The sequence below is a fragment of the Panthera leo genome, chromosome B3 (assembly GCF_018350215.1).
Source record: "Panthera leo isolate Ple1 chromosome B3, P.leo_Ple1_pat1.1, whole genome shotgun sequence".
Taxonomy (NCBI): Eukaryota; Metazoa; Chordata; class Mammalia; order Carnivora; family Felidae; genus Panthera; species Panthera leo.
Window position 1 is genome coordinate 74,012,615 of NC_056684.1, and position 23,144 is coordinate 74,035,758.

Here is a 23,144-nt window from a genome sequence, read left to right on the forward strand (position 1 = left end):
GACTGCGCCACCCAGGCGCCCCTAAAAATATTTTAAAAAAAGAAGAAGAAGAAGAAGACGATGACGACGGAGGGTAAATTAGGTCTCTTCTCAGCCCTGGTCCCCAGGCCCACGGGTCTCAGCTCTCCTACTGAGACACCATGCCTACGAGCACTTTCTCATCCTTCCAAAGAGGCCACAAATCTCTGACCTGGATGGGACTGGCCATGTTTCAGCAACAGCATTGGTCATTTCTTAATCATTTATAAATTAAAAAATTATTTAAAGAAAGAAATTAGAAAGCTCAGCTTCAATCCCACTCCCTAAATGAATTCATGCCGTTTCTCTGAATGGCATTCCACTTTGTATCTATGTGCACACGGTTTTCGTTGTTTAATCAGGGTAATGTGAAAAGTTTAGTTCTACTCCCATCGCTAATTTCATACACACATTTAATTTTCATTATTTTTTAATAGCTTACATAATATTCATGTGGGCTAAAACCCAATTACTGGGTTTTTATTTCAAGTTTTAACAACTATAAATAATATCAGTATAGCCACCTATATAACTTTTTCTTCTTTGCATTATTGCTTTAGGATAAGTTCCAAGACTGGTAGTATTGAGTGCAGGGGATAGTTCCTGTTATATTTAGCCAAATAATTCTTAGAAAGTTGACAGCAGTTTGTAATGCCTCGTACAGGAATGAGGATACATCTTACTCTCATTCCATCAAATACAATAATTGTACTTTATCAACAAAAAAATGCTTTCTCATACTGTTCTCATTTACATATTTTTGTAATAGATAATGTAAAAGATAAATAGATAATTCAGGTCAGTTCCACCTATTTAGGTTTCTGTGTTTAATGCAGACTTCTGTTAGAAGCAGTCCTCAGAACTAATTGGAAAAAGATGACTGGTTGGGTTTCTAGGACCTTGAAGAGGTCTTTGTGGCATCCCACATGGAGGGCAGTTTGGCAAGGGTATGAATGAATGGACACATTCTCTCTCACTCTGTCTCTCTCTCTCTCTCCACCCACCCCCATCCTTGGTGATATCTTTCCATATTCACCACGCTATTTTTATGTTACTAGAAAGGGCAATAGTCTTTCCAATTTGCATTCTTTTAAAAGTGATCTTTTCCAGGGGTGCCTGGGTGGCTCAGTCAGTTGAGCATCTGACTTCAGCTCAGGTCATGATCTCACAGTTCGAGAGTTCAACACCCACACCGGCCCCTGCGTTGACAGCTCTGAGCCTGGAGCCCGCGGCCTGCTTCAGAGTCTGTGTTTGCCTCTCTCTCTCTGCCCCTCCCCTGCTCATGCTCTGTCTCTCTCTCTCTCTCAAAAATAACTAAACATTTTTAAAAACATTTTTAAGTGATCTTTTCTTTTTGCATGTTATTGTAGGTGTTTTTTCCTTAGTGTGCAAAATGTACATAAGATCCTCCCACTTTGGAGAGCAAAACTTGGACTCTTCACTCACTAGTTATATCCCTTGGACAAACCACTCAGCCTCTCAGAGGCTAATTTCTGTCAGCAAAATGAGGGAATAATATTATCTGTCTACCTCATATAGTTGTTGTGAAGGGCAAATGAGAACACGCACGAGTGTGAGAGCTATCTCGTAAATCACAAGTCGCTCTTGAAATGTTGTAAGGACTCTATGAGACCATAGGTTCTTCTCATTTCAAATCTACCTCTTATTGGTTTTGGGGAATATATTATTGCATCTTTAATTATTGATTTAGTCCCTTTTATTTTGTCTACTTATCCGGGAAATCTAACTATGAAGAAATTGCAATGCTGAGCTCTATTCCCCAGAATGGCCCTCCTGAACTGTTTAATTTCTTAGTTTAGTTTCTTGAAATTCTGGATATATCCCTGAAAGTTTTTTAAGTGTTTTTTAAACTGATTTAAGTGCAATTTCTTCTTTGTACAGCTTAAACAACAACCTCAGTTTGTCTTTTGCAATGATCATTACCTTCATTCTTTTTAATTCTGACCTTCTCTCACTTGAGAGGATATCGTTATCCATTTCTTTGAAAAGGGGCTCCAACTGTTTTCTGAATTCTTTGTGTGGTTCCCTGTGGTTGCTCTTTTTCAGGATTAATTAAAATAAAGTTTTTTGTATCTCCTTTCTTCTTTTTTGAGTGATGACACTTTTTCAGGGAGGCCACATTAATTTTTCCAGTTTAATGCATTCTCCCTTAAGTTACCTTAGTGACTGATCTCTGTGGTACTGCTGAAATTTCTTTAGTAAAATTTGTGATTGATTTTAATACAATTTGTGATGAGGAGTTTGGCTGGGTTTCTACTCACTCCACCATCTTCCTGGATAATTTTCCTACAATGTCGGGTCTTTCTGTCCTCTGGTTCGATCTTTCTTTCCAGAAAGAACACAAAGACCAAAGATGGAATTAGAACCAGAAAGCCAAACATTTTCAACAGAAAACTGGAAAATGTCTTTTTGTGCTTTGTTGCTTCTGTCTTAACAGTTCAGGTGGAACCTAAGAAAAGGGGAGCAAGCATGGAATACTGAAAATCTTACCACAAACCCCTTAATAACTCGACGTATTAACTACATTCCTAAAATTTCTGAACCTTCCAGGCATCTTGCAAGCAGCAAAGTCTCTGTTGGTTTCTCCAGCTATAAATGAGGGAGGTGCTAAATTATTTCCAAGGTCTTTTTCCAGCTCTGAATTTCTTCAACATTAAATAATATTTAAGCTGTAGGTTTAGGCATTGATTGATGTGACCAGAATTATCCCCACTTCCTGCTACCTCACCTTCAAAATAGCCACATGTGGGGGCTCGGTCCATTGGGCAACTGACTTCTGCTCAGGTCATGATCTCACGGTTGGTGGGTTCGAGCCCCGTGTCGGACTCTGCGCCGACAGCCTGGAGCCTGCTTCGGATTCTCTGTCTCCCTCTCTCTCTGCTCCTCCTCCCCTGGCACTCTGTCTCTGTCTCTTGAAAATAAATAAATGATTTAAAAAAATTCAAAATAGCCACATGTATTTATGAACATGCACAGGAGTGTATACACACACACACACACACACACACTTCCTACTTTGATTTCTTCATTTGTAAATGTTTTAAATCAACTGTTATTAAATGTAAAATGAACCAGCAAAAGGGCCAGTGAGGAAACTGAATAGGAAATTCCTGTCTCTGAATCATGGCAGCTCTGCTACTCCAGATCAGCTCCAACACATGAGGTGCCTAAGTCTAGACCCCACATAGCAGCGCCCCATGGAATATGGGTGAGGTACCAAGTCTCCACCCAGTCTGGACTCTGAGGGGAGGCCCTGTGGCCCTCTAGTGGACACACTGTAGAATTGCAGCCTTCCATGTCTCCAAAAGGGTAAAGGAGCCCAACTGAGAAGAAAGCCTCTCAGCCCCATTGACCTGAAACCCTAACCACGCACCTACCTGTGAGGGACAGGCTAGGTCTTTGCCTCAGAAATGGTGACCTGTGTCATTTTGAGGCACACTATCCCTGTAGCTGCTAGATTTGAGGCTCAAGAAAACTAGGCTGGATTTCAAACTGGGTAATGTTAAACAGCCTACATCTTTACTAGTATTTTGGGTAATCCCTGCAGAAGAACATTTTTTTTAATTCAGGCAATTCAGAATGAACTAGAGCTCTTGTCTATCCTTTGAACTTCAGTTACACTTAGCTTACACTGTCCAAACTTGCGGCTCAAGAAGGCATCTGTAGCAGCTAGTGGCAGAAAAGTGAGGGGTGGGATAGTTTTGACAGGTTGTGAATGGGAGGGTGTGGCTCCCTTAAATATTGATCAGCCAATACTTAATGCATGTCTCTTTGCCTATTCATTCATTTTTTCTATTAAAAATTTTTTTATTTGTTTTTGAGACAGAGAGAGACAGAGCACAAGCAGGGGAGGGGCAGAGAGAGAGGAACACACAGAACCTGAAGCAGGCTCCAGGCCCTGAGCTGTCAGCACAGAGCCTGATACGGGACTCCAACTCACAAACCACAAGATCATGACCTGAACTGAAGTCAGACGCTCAACCAACTGAGCCACCCAGGCACCCATGCCTATTCATTCATGTAAGCAACGAGTATTTGTTACTTCATATTGTGCCAGTCATTGCCTATTTGCTCTCACATCTCTTCCCTGCCCTTCTCCTGCAAATCCTGTTCCCTCTTTACCCTCTCCAATTGCCTTCCAGTTAGAATGGCCCATGGAAGGCAACAGTAACAGGTTGGACATTGGGAAGCAAGAGAAGCCAGGTTATTTTTCCCATCCCTCTGTACCTTGAGTATCATTTTCCTGCAATGGACCCAGCTCCTCACCACACAGCTCCTCCCATCAGGGTCCTTGGCAGTCCTTGCCATGGCACAGCCTCAGTTTCTGATTCTAGTGACACCATCCCTCTCCTGTGCCCTTCAAGTCTTCATGTAGCAGCAGCTTTCTGCTGGCACTAATACCTGATTATTTCTCCAGCCCATTCAGCTTCTCACCTCTGTCCATTACATGTAATCAACTCCCTGGTTTGTTTTGTTTTGTTTTTTTTAATGTTTATTTATTTATTTTGAGAGAAAGCAGGGGAGAGGCAGAAAGAGGGGGACAGAGAACCCCAAGCAGGCCCCATGTGGTCAGCACAGAGCCCAACACAGGGCTCAAACTCATGAACTGTGAAATCATGAGCTGAGCCAAAGTGGACTGAGCCACCCAGGCACCCCTCAATTCCATTTTAAGTCCCCTCTTTGAAGTGTCCAGGAGGAATCTGTTGTACTTGGTAATAGGGATACAGCAGGGAGCAAGATAGGCTCAGTTCCTGATCTCATGCTGCTCATAGTCTACAGCAGAAAACCAGTTTAAATAAACAATCTTAGTGTAAGTATTTCAAAAGGGAAGTACATAAGAACATACAGCAAAGAGACCTGATCTAAAATAAGGATACATTTTGTAGCTCCACACTAGAAACTCTAAGTGAATCTTTACACAGAGATGCAGTCCTACAAGCTATGGTTGCAGCATGGCAAGTTTGAATGCTACTTCTCAGCCTCCCCGGATCCAGCCAGGAAGAAAGGGTCTCTAGCCAAAGAGGGAAGCTGGGGGTTTCAAGCAGGAATGCAGTTATTCTCACAGCCTGCAGGGGCCCAAGAAAACTAGGCTCTGCCTGGTCCATTAAGGGTAGAAACCAGAATCTCAAAGGAAAGTATTGTCCCCTGGCAACCTCCAAAACATGGGAGTCAGACAATGTACAGGCCAAGCCTGCATCAGAGAAAATGCTTTCCCGAACATTTAAACTCCAGCATGATAGTATTTCCTAGGCATCCTCCCAACCCAGCCCTGCATGGTGAGAGTGAGGACAGGAGAGCCAGTGGCTCCTGTGCTCTTCTGTACCAACAGGTCCCTATGCTTATCTTGTTGAGCTCAAGGCACCCTTACCTTCTCTGTCTACCCCATCAATTCTGACACATTCCAGACTCACTCAATACCTTGATTCCCCTTGCCAAATCAGAAGAGCTCTTGTATATCAGATGGGGCAGACATACTTCCTTCACCTTTGTTATTTAAATCACTGTTTATAAGATCTAAAGTGTGCTCTTTCTTGAAATGGAGGTTTTCTAATTCCACACTACAGAGAAGAGTCATTACTCAAATGTACGGCCATTCCAACCCACCCTGCCTTGCAGAGCTCCCTGATACAGAAGGAGGGAGAGAGCATGTTTGAGAGTCTTCTCTTTCCAAGCTCACCGCCTAATCTAGGTTCATATTAGACCTTAGTACAGCTAATAACATTATAACTCAACATAATACTACCCACAGGGCTCTGGTCTCACCTTTGAACTCCAATTACTTATGGTCTACATCGTCAAAACTCATGACTCAAGAAGTCATTATGGGTCACTTATGGTAACGGAGTCAGGCCAAGAAAAGGAAGCTCAGGTGTTGCTTGAGACCCTGGTCTCCATGAGAAACCTAAGTCCTAATGCCCTAGGGCAACAATTGTATGTAATAAATTAACTTGTATCTCTTTTGCTTCTAGACTGGTACTAGCTATATACCATCCTTGAGAGAACTGAGAAAATAATCCTTCAAATACTATGCTACAGGCCTCGATTCTCTTCTGGAGCCCCTGTTGAGAAAGGCCAGCACAATAGCAGAAGCTGGTTCCAGTAATACTTCTGTCACTCTCTTGAACCTGCCTTGTTCAAAGGACCACACCCAAATGATGACACTCACAGCATTAGCACTAGTCTGGGAGGAATGTTTATTTTAAGAATATGGGTATAAAGACAGAGTGTCAGAACCTGGAAAAGCAACCAAAGAAGCCCCCAAGACGTCCACACCCTGATCTCCTGATGGCCTTTTATTTTCTTTTGGCATGTATGAGACTTCACAGATGCTCATCAATTTAATAAGGTACGCCTGACCCGTCCAACGAACCAAACTCTTTCAATTTTAACAGAAAACGGTAAAAAACATGAGACCTATTTTTGTCCGACCCATTCACCTTCGCAGGGTCCATTTTCTGGAGATCTCTCCATACGAACCCCTACTCCCAGCCACCCCCACAGAGCCTTATGGGAAGGGAGGGGACAAAGACAGGTGGACTGAGGAGCGGGTGGGGCACAGGAGGAAGGCTTGTGTTATGTGCCTAGAGCCTCCAGAGTCCCGCCCCCTGGGGCAGGGGAGAGCTTCCCTGTGGGGAGACTCAATGGAAGGGTAGGAAGAGGTGCAGATAAATAACACTTAGTTTAGCTCTTTTTTTCGGCGGTTGTTTTCTGGATGTTTCATTGACCTGTCCTAGCTCCTCAGTTAGATTGTAAATTCCTTGAGTGCAAGGACTAAGTTCATGCTGTAAATCTTTAATATCCTACAGCATTTAGCACAATGCTTCTCCTGCAGATGCTTAATCAGCATACTGTTGATTAATTAGAATCTGCTTTGGGGAAAAAATTGTGTATCTTTGCAACAATTAGAGTATGAGGTTTATGTGAAAGTACTGTATGAATATTATAAAGCTTAAAATATTTAATACTTGTGCACTATGAGCCAAGGAGCCCCCCACATCCCGCCCCACCATGCGTCATAGGAGCCACCCCACCCCACCCTGAATGTCAGACAGAGATAGAACCCCTGAGCTAGGGAGCCTGTCGTCACTACTGGAATTGAGCACAGCTTCCCCTGGAGACAGAGCCCAAAAGCTTCTTTCTCACTTAATTTTCCAGAAACAGTGGTCAAGACAGAAACTGAAGACAAAACTGACCCTCGCCCAACACACCTCCAATTCTACCCCTGCTCAGCTCCCTCGAGCCAAAGCTCTCTCTCACCCCACCTGCCATGTGAATGTCCTCTTATGGCTGAATTCTAGAGTCTTACCAACAGTCAGGAACCAGCTTGTACTGCCTGCCCCCAGGTTTTCAGGTCAGCTGGGCAGGGGTCTGATGCTCTTCTATGGTCTGGGAACCTATGAGATCTGACTGCACATTTCAGGCTGGGCCTCTCAGGGTCCTGACCCCTGGTGTGGCTCTCAGACCAATCAGCCAGGAACTTGGATAGTCAACATCTTAGTTCTTTTCTAAAACTTGTGGGGGAATATGATACTGACTCTCACAACTCAAACTCACATGAAATTGATTTAGTCTCAAAAGCCAATGGACTAGGTTTCGGTGGGGAACATTACCTCCCAGTAATGAGAAAAGGTATCATCTATGATCCACACCTCCTACCTGGAATAAGAATCGGAAAGCAATGGAATGAATATGTAATCAGCTGGAAGGGAGTTGGCTGCTACTGAAGGATCCTTCAACCAGACCTTGATGGTGCTAATAAGCACCCACCTCCCACACTGCAGCACACCTTTGCGGTGACCAGAATGGCCACATCTACCAGAAAGCATGGCTCTTCCCTGGGACAATAACCAGAGACCCTATAAATTCTTAACTCATGGTCATCTTCATCCAAAACTTGATAAGCTGAGCTCTCTTTCCTTTTTTCTTAATCATTCCATTGAATTTTCAACACATGTTAGTTCTTTTCTAAATATGGAACCAATCTTATATCATGTACTAACAAATAAAGGTCTTCAATTGACACCATCATGGCAGGGCTCCTGAGGCTTTTCTGGGAAGGTGGGTCTCTTGCCCTTTCTTTGCACTGCCTTCCAGATTTCATGTCTGCTATACTTTGGGAGTTGGTGCTTCCTTCTCTCCACTCATGGCCTCCCTCCAGTGGATTCTGGAAGCCACGTCTACCCTGGGATCGCTACTGATAGGACCAGCAGAAACTTGCCTGATCTCTTTGCTAGGTCTCATTGGCTGTTAGTGAGTATTGTGATATGTTATCTTCCCTTCCTTTAACTGCACTGTCTTGGGGGGTAAATGCAGAGCAATTTTGTACACCCCACCTCTCTCCACCAAAGCCAGACTTAGGGCCAGAGCTCTGGGCTGACTATCCCACCGTATGGTCAGGTATACTGTCTGGCTCTGTTACAAGGCAAACTTGGTCTTCCTATTCCTGCTAGCAGAAAATTAACAATCAAACATCATGACCTTTATACCACATTTATCAACCTTAGCAAAGGGAAACCTGGACTTTGAAAGCTGTTCGGCAGGCTTGATGGCCCAAAGAAGTTCAAAGAACAACCTAGTCAATTGTGTCAAAGTTGATGGTGTTCTCTAGACCCATGACTAATACATTTTTATTCAATGTATTTTAAGTCACTGTACTCAAATAGGCAGTAAGACCTGGAAAATTATCTGCAGTTGTGATTGGAGCACCCAGGAAACTTTCCAGTTCAGTGAATTCTACACAAATAGAGACAGTTTAATGTGGTATAGGACAGTGGCTTTCAAGCTTTTTGCCTCCCTCCCCAGTAAGAAATGCAAGTTAAATGGCAACCCAATACACAGACACACAGACACACACACACACAGACACACACACACACACACACACACACACACACACACACCTCTATATCACTAAAAGTTTTCTTGGAACAATACTGCCTTGGAGAAAGATACATGTGAAAAAGATTTATTAAGAAATACTTCCAGGGAGGGGTGCCTGGGTGGCTCAGTCGGTTAAGTATCCGACTCTTGATTTCATCTCAGGTCATGATCTCCAGGTCATGATCTCATGTTTATCAGGCTCTGTACTGACAGCGTGGAGCCTGCTTGGGACTCTCTGTCTCCCCCCTCTCTCTGCCCCTCTCCTTCTCATCCTCTCTCCATTTCAAAAACAAATAAATGAACATCAAAAAAAAGAAGAAGAAAAAAAATATTTTCAGGAAAAAGTTAGAGTAAATGAGGAAGTTGGGCTACATAAGGTGCAATATCAAGCCAAGTCACACAGAGGGTAATTTACACTCATTCCCACAGAGGGCTTGGGGGGCACTGTGGGTCACACCTCAAAAGCATCCCAGAGAGAGGACAAGATCTAGAGTATGTGTATCTCATCCCCATCAGTCATTGGTTAAGGGCTGTGGAGGAAGGGAAGGGACACAAATTCTTAGGCCCCTCTGGCTCTCCTGTACCTTCCAATAATATGCTGGCTTTGGGGAATGAGCTCACACTGGAATTCACCTGCTGTGCACAGAAGCAAAGGGATCCCAGGTGATGTGGGCAGAGCTATATTTTCTATTCTAGTTTCTCGTAGGTGTGACTGGTTTTTTATTTGCTGGCTATGGATTTGAATCTCAGTGCAGCCATTTATGATCTGTTATTTAACCTGAGTGAGGCTTTTCCTCATTGCTAAAAGAGAATAATAATAACAATCTTGCTTATCGTGGTGAGAATCAGAATTGACACAGATATTCCTAGCAAATAGTAGGTGCTCAACTTGTAGCTATTATGGTTAATAAACATATCCTCAAAATGATTCAAATAAGTAGTACAAAAATTTATTTATGCTCTTGACTGTATTCAAGACATGCATGCATAAACTCCCAAGTGGTGGAGTATGGGCTCCTTTGCAGAGATACAATAGGCATCGGCACAAATATTCACCACCTCCTCCCTCCAAGTCTTTGTTTTTTTATTTCCTTTGACTAAAGAAGCTCATTTAAGCTCCGTCTTAAATGTCTTTCATAAAGCTTTTCCAGACCACCCAAACTAAAAATACCTTCTCCGTCCTCTGAACTGCCATGCCATTCTACTTGAAATTATTTGATGGTACTTTTTCCACTTTCTTTTCTCCTCTCTGCAATAGCTATTAAAATCCCGACTTGAGAGCAGATAGACAAATCAATGGAATGAAACAGAATCCAGAAATAGGCTCAAATACATATGGGAATAATAAAGAAATCAAGGCATGGGGGAATATCTCCAACAATGCTGAGATAACTGGCTAACCATTGGGGAAAACTTTTTTCCACAAAGTTAACCTGGACGTCCGTCTCACTTCTCATACAAGAGCAAATATCATATGGCCCAAAGATTTAAATTTTTTTACTGATGTTTATTTATTTTTGAGAGAGAGACAGAGACAGAGACAGAGTATGGGCAGGGAAAGGGGAGAGTAAGGGAGACACAGAATTTGAAACAGGCTTCAGGCTCTGAGCTGTCACAGCACAGAGCCCAATGCAGGGCTCCAACCCATAAGCTGCAAGATCGTGACCTGAGCTGAAGTCAGACGCTTAACCGACTGAGCCACCCAGGCGCCCCCATATGGCCCAAATACACACACGAGCGTGCACACACACAAATATTGAATGACTACATGAAAACATGAGTGAATTTTTAATACTGTTAGAGTAAGAAAGGCCTTTCTAAGAACGACATAAAACTCAGAAACCATCAGAGAAAAGATAGAGCTGATTCCATAAACATTTAAATATCTAAATGACATTAAAAAGACATAAATTCATTAGGGAACCTGGGTGGCTCAGTCGGTTAAGTGTCCAACTTTGGCTCAGAGCATGATGTCAAGGTTCGTGGGTTTGAGCCCCGCATTGGGCTCTGTGCTGACAGCTCAGAGCCGGGAGCCTGCTTTGTATTCTGTGTTTCCCTCTGCCTCTGCCCCTCCCCTGCTTGCACCCTCTCTGTCTCTCTCTCTCTCTCTCTCTCTCAAAAATAAATAAACATTTTTTAAAAAGGACATAAATTCAAAAGTCAAACTGAGAAAAATATTTGCAACACATCACAGTCAAATGGTTAACTTCCTTTCATAAAGAATTTATAAGAATAAATAAAAAAACAAAGTAAACAACCTAATAAAAGTGGACAAAGGACATGAATAAGCTGTTTATGAAACAAGAAATACAAATACCTGTAGACGCATGAAAATATACTCAATCATCTTAATAAAGAAATGTAAATTTAAAAAAAAATTTATTTTCACCCAGACTGGCAAAAATTAAAATGTTTGGTGAAACTATGTGCCATGAGGTTGTGATGAAATGGACACCTGCACAATGAATTGCCCTTTTGGAAGTTTCCCTGAGACCGGAGAAGGGCAAGCTTTTCTGGAGGTCAACTGCCAATTTCTATCAAATGTCAAAGGCACATACCCTTTGCTTTATGACTTAACTATTTACCTGGGCTTAGTACAAGTTCTTCTAGTTATGTGGACAAAGACACTATTGCATCATCAGCTGTATTAGAGAAAAGCCAAAAACAAGTAAAGCAGACATCAATAGGGGACCGACAAATGACAGTTCACCCAGATAATAAAAGAAGGAACAAGAATGAAATAAATCTATACTGCTCACTAGTCAAAGATCTCCAAAATACACCAACAAGTTAAGGAGCATGTGCACACACTCACACACACACTGACACACACAAAAATGAGTGCACATAAAAAATGAACACTGTATAGGATCTCTGCCCTAGTTAGCAGTATTGTATCAATGTCAATGTCCTGGTCTTGATATTGTATTACAGATGTCACTTCTGTAAGGTGTCATCATTGGGGGAAGTTGAAGGAAGTGTACACGGAGACACTGTGTACTGCTTTTGAGTCTATAATTGCTTCAAAACAAAAGGTTTAAAAAAAAAAAAACAAGGTGCAGAACGTGTGTAGTGTATGATTCTTGGGGGGGAGGGGGGGGGGGGTTATGAAATATCAAAAGGTAAGAACAGTCCCTATGTCCTGACATTCAAAATGAGTGGGTAGAGCACATGTACCCGGAAGGACAAAAACACCCATCCCCTTCACTCCTGAGGGTTTGCTTGAGGTGGAAGGGCAATAAATTCTTAAACTACCCCCATTTCCTTTGCAGAGATTAAAAGAAGTACAGTTGTGCTCAAGAATTTGATCTGGCCCAATAAGGAGAAAGCCCTCAGAAGTACAATGCTCTGTCCCTTGGCAAGGCTTGTGACAGGGCTTATTCATGTCATACCATGGGCCTCTCACAGTTCAAAAAGCAGGGCAAAAGGACTGAAACTGCTTTTGCATAATAATGTCCCATGTAATCTCCAGAGGGCAAGCTGGCACCTCTAGGGACACAGTCCTCTTTCTAAATGTAGCTCGGACTGCATTATCCCTAAGAATTGCTGTTGGTTCTTGGAAGCTCTGTGTGTGTGTGTGTGTGTGTGTGTGTGTGTGTGTGTGTGTGTGTGTGTGTTCAGTTCCTCACAGGAAAATGGAGTATCTCAGGAGAGGCAAGAAAACACACGGAGCTCCAGAACAGGACTTGCACTATTGTACTGGCTTGAGACAGTCAAAGCCCACCCTGCAAGTTTCTACTAATGCCTCCCCCCATCAGAAAAGTCAAACTGGCAAGAATTAATAGCTTCAGGAAACTTGCTTCAGAGTGCCCTGATGCTCTGATTCTAGGGCAAGGACAGATCCTCTGGGAGAACAACTGTTGTTGCATTGGAAAGATTCTGAAGACAATGTAACTATGCTTTCAGCAGCCCTAAAGGCTATCTATCTTTAACCCATTGACCTGTGCCCTCTAGTTTATAGCTTGACTAATTGTAGCTTCTTAGAGATTTCAACAGAAAACTCACTCTAAGGAAATAAGGAACCAGATGTTCTAAGAAGATCAAGTTTGACCACACTAGAAATTAGCCTTCCCTGATGCTAGCCAGTCTGCTTGAGATCATATCAAGAATAATTAACTGCTGTACCATTGCTTGTGGACTCTCACCACTTCCCGGAGCTTTCCCCTTAAAAAAACCCCCCTTTGGAGATGGTCTTTGGACATTAGTCTGCCATCTTCTCAGGTTACCCACTTCCTAAATAAAGCAACCTTTCCTTTCCAACCAACACTTGTCTCTAGAATCTAGGCTTTCAAATGCCAAGCAGCCAAACTTGGGTTTTGGTAACAAAAGAGACTGCCAGTGAGACCTCAGCAAAGCAAACGCCTGGTTGGAGTCAGGGGTCAGAAGGGTTGAGTTGGAGTAATACATGTGAAAGGAGAAGGGGAGGAGAAGGAGCTGTTAGACCTCATGCAGATCTGACAGCAATGCCAGCCCAACAGGAAGCTCTAAAGCAAAGATGGCCTGTTAGAGGAGCCCCGTGTTAGGCAGAAATGGGAAGATCTTTTTCTGGTCCCCAGAAATGTCTGGGGCCAGCCTAAGAAGGTGTTAACTGTCAGCTGAAGGCTGACAGCTAATCAAGCTCCCAAGAGCCAGCATGAGTGCTTTCTAGAAAGAGGATCTGAGCTGTTTTCCGCATCTCTGTGTCTGCCACAGGGACTGTCTCTGTGGGAGGAGAGGGGGAAACAACAATTTCGAAAACAGGGCTAGGAATTTGATTGTGCCCATAAGGGACCCAAGAGGAAATCATATTAGGCATCCCTTTTGCAGGATCTGTCCCTTTTTTTATATTGTAATTTGCACTACCCACAATTCCCCAGTGAATTTCTTGGTACAAAGGAATCATGACGAATGAAGGATAAGACATCTGGGGGAGTGCAGCTGTAATGCCCGAGGTTGCGAAACCCCCACAAGAGACCACCAGAGTCGTAAGTCAAAGCCAAGCGGCAAGGGTCGTTTATTGCAGGTTCGAACCTGGACCTCCGCGCACTCGTTGCCAGTGACGCTAAGAGGCCCCGATCAGGGTTGGTACAGCGTTTTTATAGACAGAGACAATTAGCATAGGGGAGGTTTCAGGTTATGAGGGGCCTGATTGGTTGATTTTAAAGTAAAGACATTTGTTGTTCTCTGATTGGGCGTCCTTTGTCTGTCCTTTGGCGGGAAGGCTTTGTCCATTACTTGTGGCGGGAGAAAAGGGGGAAGGGGGAAGGGGAAGAATGTGTTAAGCAAGCAAGATTACAGAAGCGAGAAAATGCTGGTTAGTAAGTATTTCCGTGATCTTAGGGTATAGCAAACTAAGTCTAGAAAAACTTAACGGTGCTCACGTCGAACAATAGGCAAGACATACAAAATTTTAAATTCATTCTTTACACAGCATTCCCCATCTTGTCCCTGTCCCAAAGCCAGCATCTCAGCACCTACATGGAAACCACAGGAAAGCTATAACCCTGGAGTTCCCAGAAGTGACCAGCTGCAGAGAGCCCTGAAGCCCAGGATAGAACCAACTGCTACTTGCTGATAAGACTGGGGACCACCACCACCACCCGTTGCCAAACACAGCAGCAGAAAGCAATCCTGGGCATGAGGGAAAAACGAAGCCAATGCCTGTCTTACAAGAACCTTTTGCCCACTGCTGCAGAGTCCCTGAAAAGGATCTGTACAGTGACTGCATGAATGAAACTAAAAGGCGTTCATGAACAATTGCCTAAATACAGAGCCATCAGGGACAAAAACTGAAAAACCAGAAATTGAATAAGCTATACAATAGAGTTATGAGATTCTAGATAAATCAATTATCTCACAAAATTAATAAGCCATTGCATGTATACTTTTTTTTTAGTTTTTTTCTTTAATGTAAGCTCTACACCCAACATGGGGCTTGAACTTACAACCCTGAAATCAAGAGTCATATGCTTTACCAACTGAACCAGCCAGGTACCCCAAGACATTGCTTTTAAACAGGCACAGACCAAGTCAGTCTCTGGCACAGACAGATACATTCATTGCTTTAGTTTGGGGGTTTTTGTTTTGTTTTACCTTTTAAAAAAAAAAAAAGTAAATTAGTTGCCAACATTCAAAAATCAAACAGTTCATATTAAAATCCAGATTTCTACCTTCTGTTTAAAAAATCCTAAGATCTGGCAACACTGGCTGGCATCTTCAGTGGCAAATATGGACGGAACTGAGTATGCTCAGGTCTGCAAGTCACAGGTCAGGAGTGCTACAGGATTTTTTTACCTCAATACCCGGGATTCATTGTCTCACTGCTTCAAAAAATGAAGAGGTGGACACAAAATAAGCAGTAGGCAAAAGTTTATTAGAGAAATAGATTAGAAAGGAAGAATAGTAGGAAAGCTCTCTTTACAGAGAGGAGACATTCGAAAGCGAATGCCTGAGGACTCCAGGTGAGGGTTCTTGTTTTATAAGGTTCTGGTCGCCCACCGCCCCCCCTTGCCCCCTTGTTCCTTCTCAGGTTCTATCTACCCTTACTGACTGGATAACTCTAGGTGCTGGGTTGGCTCGACTCCATTGTATGAAGGGTGGTCTATGGCCATACAGTTCCTTGTGGGTCATAGGCTTTACTCCTACTTAGTATTAATCAGGTCTTTTGTCAAAGCCCTGAGGGGAACATGAGGGGGAGTAAGTGGGACCTGTTACATTCTTAAGAGGAACCTTAAGCCTGAGGAGGTTTGCTGTTCAGACACTCCCAGCATTGTTCCAAAATATGTGTTTTTCCCCACCCAGGGACCTCTATTTCTAGTGTTTCCCTCTCTGCCTACTGAATTCTACCTTTTACTATCACAGCAGGACCCACCAATCTCTATGGGCTCCCAGCCACTGAGGCCAGGGTCTATTGCCATAATTACTGAGTTTTATGCCATCAACCAAGGTTTAAACCATTCTATATACTATGTGCAAGAGGGTAAGACAACAGGTAAACTCACTTTAGAAAAACAAATCCATCAGATCTGGTCAAACCATTTTTAAGGTAATTTGACCTTGGCCATCAATTTAAAACATTTGACCCAGGGTACAAACGCATTTGCACCAAACACAAAAAATATAGACACCCAAGGTTGTATATTATTTGAAATAGCACACGACTGAAAGTGACTTACATGTTCATCAGTAGGAGGCTGGCTAAATAAATTATGGAATATCCACATAATGGAATACTGTACAGCTATTTTTAAAAGGGAGAGAGAATAAAGTAGATCTATTGTGTACGACTCAGAACATTTTCTAAGAATGTATTTTAAGAAATGAAAGAAAGGTAGAAAAAGGGAGAAAGGAAAGAAGCAAGCAATTTGAAGGACAGCATATATAGTGTTATTCCATTCATGGGAAACATTTTTAAGGGAAAAATATACGTAACTGCATAGAAACTTCTAGAAGGATACACAAGACCAGGAGCTATATGGGGAGCAGGCAGAAGCATAGGGAAGAGTTACTTGTTTACTTTTCACTTTAAAACCTGTCTCTTTTTAAAATCATGAACATGTGTTATTTTTATAATTTAAAGACTAGATATTTAATGATTAAAACAACAGTGCACTGGTGCTGACAGTAAAATTCCAACTCAGAGGAAATTAATTTCTATGAAATCTGTCATTCCCCAACAAAGTCAGAAAAATGAAGCATAGCTATTCAACATACACAGCAGGTTGGCTTGTCATGACTCACTCTGATTTCACAAATGGAGATAAAAATGCCTACCGTACCAGATTAGAAATGGTCTACAAAACGTATAAAAAGCACCAAACACTTGCCACACTAAGTGTTCAGTAAAGGTGGTTGTTATCCCACAGCCCTCCCCTGCTGCCCAGTCCTGACTAGTGTCAATGACCAATCGAGGATGATTATTGCAAAATGGAAGATTTAAATTCCATCCCAGGTGGGGGCACCTGGGTGGCTTAGTCTGTTAAGCATCTGACTTCGGCTCAGGTCATAATCTCATGGTTCGTGAGTTTGAGCCCCGCATCGAGCTCTGTGCTGACAGCTCAGAACCTGGAGCCTGCTTCGGATTCTGTGTCTCCTCCTCTCTCTCTCTCTCTGCCCCACCCCCACTTGCGCTCTTTCTCTCTCCCAAAAATAAATAAACATTAGAAAATATGTCAAAAAAAATTGCATCCCAAGTGAATGTCAGCCCTCGAGGAAGATCAGAATATACTCCTCAATAATGAAGGCATTTCCTCAGGATCTGCACATGGTATTGATGGGGTTTTGGAGTGACTGGAGATTGGAGCCGCCAGCCAAGAAAGAATTCTTGAGCTGTCTTTGGTATCAAAAAGGTGATTTTATGAAAGCACGGGAACAGGACCCGTGAGCAGAAAGAGCCTCGCTGGGGTTGTGAAGAGTGACTGGCTATATACATACTATGGAGTTTGGGGAGGTAAAGGCAAAAGTGAGGTCTCCAGAAGGACTTTCATATGCTAAAGAAGACTCCTGAAATACCACAGGCCTAGCTATTGTCAAGCTAAGGTTGTTTTCCCTCTATCAAGGCATTAACATTATGACTGTAGGGGGTGCCTGGAGAAATGCTGTACCCCATATTGGCCTCAAAGTAATTGTCAATGGGCTGCAGGTTAAAAGGAAATTTAGTTTTATGTGCCATTTCCTTTTGCCTTTGTTCCCCACATCACTACTGGGGCTCCAGGAAACTGAGTCCATATTGATGAGGGAGCATAAGGCAGGCTGAGGGCAGAGTACAAGCTAGCATCCCCCCCTCCCCAGTACCTCCAGGTGGGATATATGTGACAATTCCTCAGGCACTCCTGGATACCCAAGAACAAAGCAAAGGACAGAAAACAGATGGTTAAACTATTAAGAGTCTCCATCAGTTTACAAATATTTTAGGACAATGACAAAAATAAGGGGGGCAATCTTATCAATAGCCTAAAGTCCACGAACTCCCTACTGTCTTAATATGAAGGCTCTGCCAGAGGGAAAAACAACCTTAGCTTGACAACAGCTAGGCCTCCAGTAATCTGTGAGTCTTTAGCATATGAAAATGTCTTTGGAAACTTCCCTTTGGACTTTACCTCCCCCAAGTCCATAGTATATAACCAGTCATTCTTCACAACCCCAATGCAGCTCTTTCTGCCCACGGGTCCTGTCCCCATGCTTTAATAAAATCACTTTTGTACCAAAGACGTCTTCAAGAATTCTTTGTTGGCCATCAGCTCGGAACCCCCACCATCACCCCAAAGCCCCATCAATAGGTCGGAGATTAGCCTATTGATAAGATTGCTTTTTTTCTTATAATTTACTAAGATATTTGTAAGCTGATGGAGACTCCTGTCCTGCATGACTGTGATCTATATCAGTTAACCGTTTGTTTTCTCCTTTCCTTTGTTCTTGGGCAGCCAGGAGTGCCTGAGGAAATGTCATAGGTATCCCACCTGGAGGGGGGGGGGTAGCTCTGCTTTGCCCTCAGCTTGCCTTATCCTCCCTCATCAGTACCACCTCCATACATACAAAAGCAATCCCATTGCCTATTAAAGTTCCCCGTTTAAAGAGACTCCTACACACCCATGTTTTTCCCCCAAAGATTTCCTGTCCCCATCTCCAACAAATCAGCTTGATGAAGAGTAGCAGCTAGAGACTCCCACACTCCTTGCCTTCCCTCTACCCTTTTCAGTTCACGGATCCTCTCCCTAATGTCCCTGTGCTCTTCCAAAAGAAATGGTACCAGAGGCCATATAACAACCCTGCCCAGACAAGGAGGGGTCATGTGATGTTCACCAAGTTTCCTGACCAGAATTCTCTTTTCAAGACCCTTTGCCCTTTGAAGTATGGTCTCCCCCACTCTACCCAACCTCAGCCCCTCTGAGCAAGAGGTGAAGAGAGATCAGATATGCCCTGAAGGCCTGTCCCTTTGAATCCAAAGCCCTGAGAACCCTTCTCCAGTCCTACATATCCTCCCCAAAGGCCCACAGGTGGAGAGCACTGGGAAGGGTTCCCACAGTGCATTAGCTCTGAACAGGGGAGGAAGAAGAGGAGTGTCACGCTATCCAGCCTCTGTCATCAATAATTCATGAGGTTCAGACACAGGGGCACCAGTCGGAGAGTCAGTTTTCCCCAGGCATGGGGAAAATTAGACATAAGCTCTCTTATCTCATCAGGATATGCTGAGTACCAAAGCTGAGTACCATAGCTGTAGCTTCTTGGTTGAGGAATATACTATAAATCCAGTGCGTGCCTGATAGATCACTCGCTACCCATACATCCCCTTCTGAATGTTGAAATCCTTTATTAGCTGCTCTGCAGAACTATACATATACTAAGTGAATCTCTAGCAAGCATGAATTCTATTAAACAGAGATCCCCAGAATTTCACAGATGAGGATTCTCTCTCCTCTAACTGTATGGACTGACACAGAGTTGACAAACTGGTGATTTCACCAGATAACAATACATTTTTCAACTTACCCATCTGCTTTCATCACCTTTTCTTAACATAAAGATGAACACCCCCCCCCAAATAAGGAGCAAAATAAAGAACTATTAAATTAAATAATACTAGCTTTATGAAACTCACTATATTATCTTTATTTGTCTCAATTTGCCTTGAACGAGTGAAAACTTTGCCATGGATCAGCACATCTCAGCCTGGCATTTTGGAGGCCATTGGGTTAAACCAATTCAGACACTAACACTTGGATCTGTTGGGGCCTTTGTACAGCATCCCACAAGCCATCCAGATTTATTAATTCTCCCAGACACCCAGAAGGGAGATCATTTCAGCCTGCTCCGCAGAAGGGTAGGGTGAAGTCTTGGAACAGAATTTACAGCTAGAGAGGACTTTATTCATCATCTCCTCCAGCATCCTCTGTTTACAGATGAAGAGCCTGGCCTGTAGCAACAATAATAATTACTCTATGGTGGCAATAATCACTATGTGTTTAGTAGTTGCCAGTTTTTAAAGTGCTTTTACATTCAATAAATATTTATTGAACTAGGATGGAGGCTAAGACCAGGGGACACGGTGATTATGGAAAATTGAGTACTCCTGAGTTTGTATTTCCACCACTGGCTGGGAGATCCTCTCACCTCTTGCTACCACTTAGGCCCTGTACAATGGGGCAGTCCTCTTACGGTAGAGGGTATGAAAAGTCCTTTCCAGTCAGGATCTTTTTCCCTGCATGCTGGTTACCACAGTGATCAGAGTCAGCCCTCCAGGACTGTCAGCATGGAGGAGACCCTGAGCCAGTGTGAAGTGCCAGACCCAGCCCAGCTACTCCTCCCCATCACATCTGTCTCCCAGGTTCTTCCACCCTCATCTGAGACCCTCACCTGGTGACTCTGCGAGGACCACAGGCTTCACTTCCATGGGCAATCTCAAAGCATTTGCCCTCTTGTGAACTATCACACACGTAGACCCAGACTTTCTTGGAGAAGGAGGTCCATCTTGAAGTTCTGGGAAAGAAAAGCAATCAACTCAAAGCTCTCTCCGCCACCCCGACAAATAATAGGGTCAAGCAGATGGGGGTGGAGAGCGTTGCCAAGGGTGGGGAAGTCTGTGCGGAAGCCTGAACGGGCCCCTGGAGGAAACCCTGGCAGACAGCACTGTTCCACAGCCGCCGAGGACGGCGGGGCGCGGCGGCCGTGCGCCAGCAGGGGGCGCCCGCGGCCACAACCGGCTCCGGGTGTGGAGGGCCCACGCAGAGCAGGACTTGCCGGGCGGGGGGCGGAGAGCGGGGCGGGGAGCCGGGCGGGCAGTCACCTATCCTGAGCGGCGCAGAGCCTTTTAAGGTCCGGAGGCCATGCAGCAGGCGAGGCTGCTGCTGAACTGCTGCGCACCGGCGTGGGAGTCTGTGCGGAAGGCCAGCTCAGGGATGGCACGCCGGGGCCCGCTCGCCAATAAGGTGGCCCTAGTAACGGCCTCCACAGACGGGTGAGTGCCTGGGCCGGAGTCTCTGAGACCCCCACTATCTGGAAACAGGTACTGTCCCTTGACCTTTGCTTCCCGGCCCAAGTCCTCAAGCGTCACTCCCGGGAAGAGTCCGACCCCAGAAGAAAAGAACCACGTGGTCGGCCTGCAGCCTGACCGAATCCTCTTGCCTTGACTCCACTTCTGCCAGTCTCCTCCCACTGTTGCCTCTGGCTCAATTGCGCCACCTCAGTACTGCCTGCATAAATCCAGTCTCCCAGTAACTCCGGGCTGCCCCAATCAAACGGCCCCCCCTAGAGTCTGGGAAGACCAAACACCAGAAATCCAAGACAGTCCAGATTTCAAAAATCCGGTCCCTCTGCCTCCATCGACTATGGAAATGTTCCAGACTCCCCATTTGGAACCCTTCACCTAGATGGGACACAAGACCCATGTGTACAGGTTTTTGTTTAGCTCAGTACATTTTGCCCTTGCCCAGCCTGTTTCTCACCCACCGTTCTTGTCTATCCCTGTTTCTCATCCCCACAGGACTTTGCTAGATGCCAGCAAATCTAAAATGCAATGTATGCGAAATGCTAATAGCCAATAATTGCAAAATGTGTAACCCTTACTCCCAGGAGAGTATTGTAAAAAATTTACATTTTTTTACTAGAGACCCACCCTTTCACATACACCCCAAAACATAATTAACAACAGAATTTTAAGATGATGTAGACTAGTAAGGAAGGTATCTGGGGGACAGGGGCTCTTTCGAGTGAGACCCTCTAATCATTGAAGTGGCTGTTGCTACACCCCTAGCTCATTTCTCTCCCTTCAGTCCCTACAGGGCATGGGGACTCTCACTGTGAAGGTGCCTGTGGAAGGTAATGTCAGTGCCTGGGAACGTAGCCTGACAGCCAAAACCATAGGAAAAACAAGTAAATGAGTGCTAAAAACATGTGAAGCATGTCCATCTGTATGGTAATGGCTATGCCATTAGCTCTCCTACACGTAAGGTAGACACCGGGTCATACAGATGGAGAACTGGAATTCAAGCCCGGGCATTCTGACTCCAGGGCCCATGTCTCAACCATTTCCCCCATACTGGCATTGACTCTCTCTCTGCCCATAGGATTGGCTTTGCCATCGCCAGGCGCCTGGCCCGGGACGGGGCCCACGTGGTGGTCAGCAGCCGGAAGCAGCAGAACGTAGACCGGGCAGTGGCGGCGCTGCAGGGGGAGGGGCTGAGCGTGGTGGGCACCGTGTGCCACGTGGGGAAGGCCGAGGACCGGGAGCGACTGGTGGCCACGGTGAGCGGCAAGGGTATGGGCAGAGAGCCAGGAGGTGGCAGAAGGGAGCCAGTCTAAGCTTACTTCCCTGCTTTCCTAGACACACTGGTGTGATCCAAGCCCGCATTATTAACTAAAACAACCATGCGTTATGCACCAATCCACCAGCACATTTTTGTGTGCCTTTCTATTATGTCTCTGAGAATCCCATCCCAGTCAGAGAATCAAAAACCACTCTAATGTTTCAACTCTGCATCATCCCTTGGGTCCCCCAGAAAACCAGCTGGTCCTGGGTCTCCAGTAGTTTCCAATCTAATTGGGTAGACGAGAAAGGTAAGTACAATCACAAAATAGATGTTCCCACCCTTGGGCTAATAATCAATCCCATGGTCTTTAGTTTATAGATTCGAGTGCCTTCTCTAGGAGGAACCCCACCATGTTTCAACCAGCTACTGTGTGCCATTCACTTTGTTCAGAGCCTTCATGGGTTATCTCTAAACCTGACAACAACCCAAGCAAGGCAAGGACTATTCTCCCTGTTTTGGAACATTCAGAACATTCTTCTCTGAAAGCTGGAGCGACATCCTAAGTTCCCACAGCCAGTTAGGAAGAGCTGTAAGTCAACCCAGACCAGCTAAGCTGACTACAGACCACCAGGCATTTCTCCATTAGCATCGGGTCAGGCCTTTGGTGCACAGTTGGACTTTAGTCTGAGAGAAAGTGTCTAAGGGGTACCTGGGTGGCTCAGTCAGTTGAGCATAAGACTCTTAGTATTGGCTCAGGTCATGATCTCAGGGATCTTGAGTTTGAGCCCCGCCTCAGGCTCCTCGCTGACAGCACAGAGCCTGCTTAGGATTCTCTCACTCTCCCTCCCTCTCTGCCCCTCCCCTGCTCGCATGTGCTCTCTCTCTCAAAATAAATAAATAAACTTGGAAAAAAAGAAAAAGAGTCTAAGCCAGTGTCAGAATTGGTATTTGGCACCAACCTTCCAGCTACCCAAGAAAATAGGAATATCTGGCAAAGGAGGC

General features: G+C 44.4%; 1 protein-coding gene and 2 long non-coding RNA genes across 4 annotated transcripts in view; 2 read left to right on the forward strand and 1 right to left on the reverse strand.

Annotated features, from left to right (window-relative positions):
- Positions 1-8,017, forward strand: part of LOC122222368 — a 9,948-nt gene extending 1,931 nt beyond the window's left edge. The window contains exons 2-3 of the long non-coding RNA XR_006203727.1: positions 6,009-6,385; positions 7,195-8,017. This is a non-coding gene — a long non-coding RNA (uncharacterized LOC122222368). The remainder of the gene's footprint in view (positions 1-6,008; positions 6,386-7,194) is intronic.
- On the reverse strand, positions 2,919-21,162 carry LOC122222367. 2 transcript variants are annotated; one of them, XR_006203726.1, is made up of 3 exons: positions 20,915-21,162; positions 20,251-20,373; positions 2,919-2,950 (listed from the first exon to the last, which is right to left on the reverse strand). It is a non-coding gene; the product is annotated as an uncharacterized LOC122222367 (long non-coding RNA). The 2 variants fall into 2 exon arrangements; XR_006203725.1 differs by lacking the exon at positions 20,915-21,162 and adding an exon at positions 20,681-20,771.
- The window catches only part of LOC122222365 (dehydrogenase/reductase SDR family member 4), a 10,511-nt gene continuing 8,048 nt past the window's right edge, over positions 20,682-23,144 (forward strand). Inside the window, exons 1-2 of the mRNA XM_042942783.1 lie at positions 20,682-20,851; positions 21,960-22,137. Coding sequence (XP_042798717.1) covers positions 20,721-20,851; positions 21,960-22,137 — 309 coding nt within the window. The 5' untranslated portion in view covers positions 20,682-20,720. The remainder of the gene's footprint in view (positions 20,852-21,959; positions 22,138-23,144) is intronic.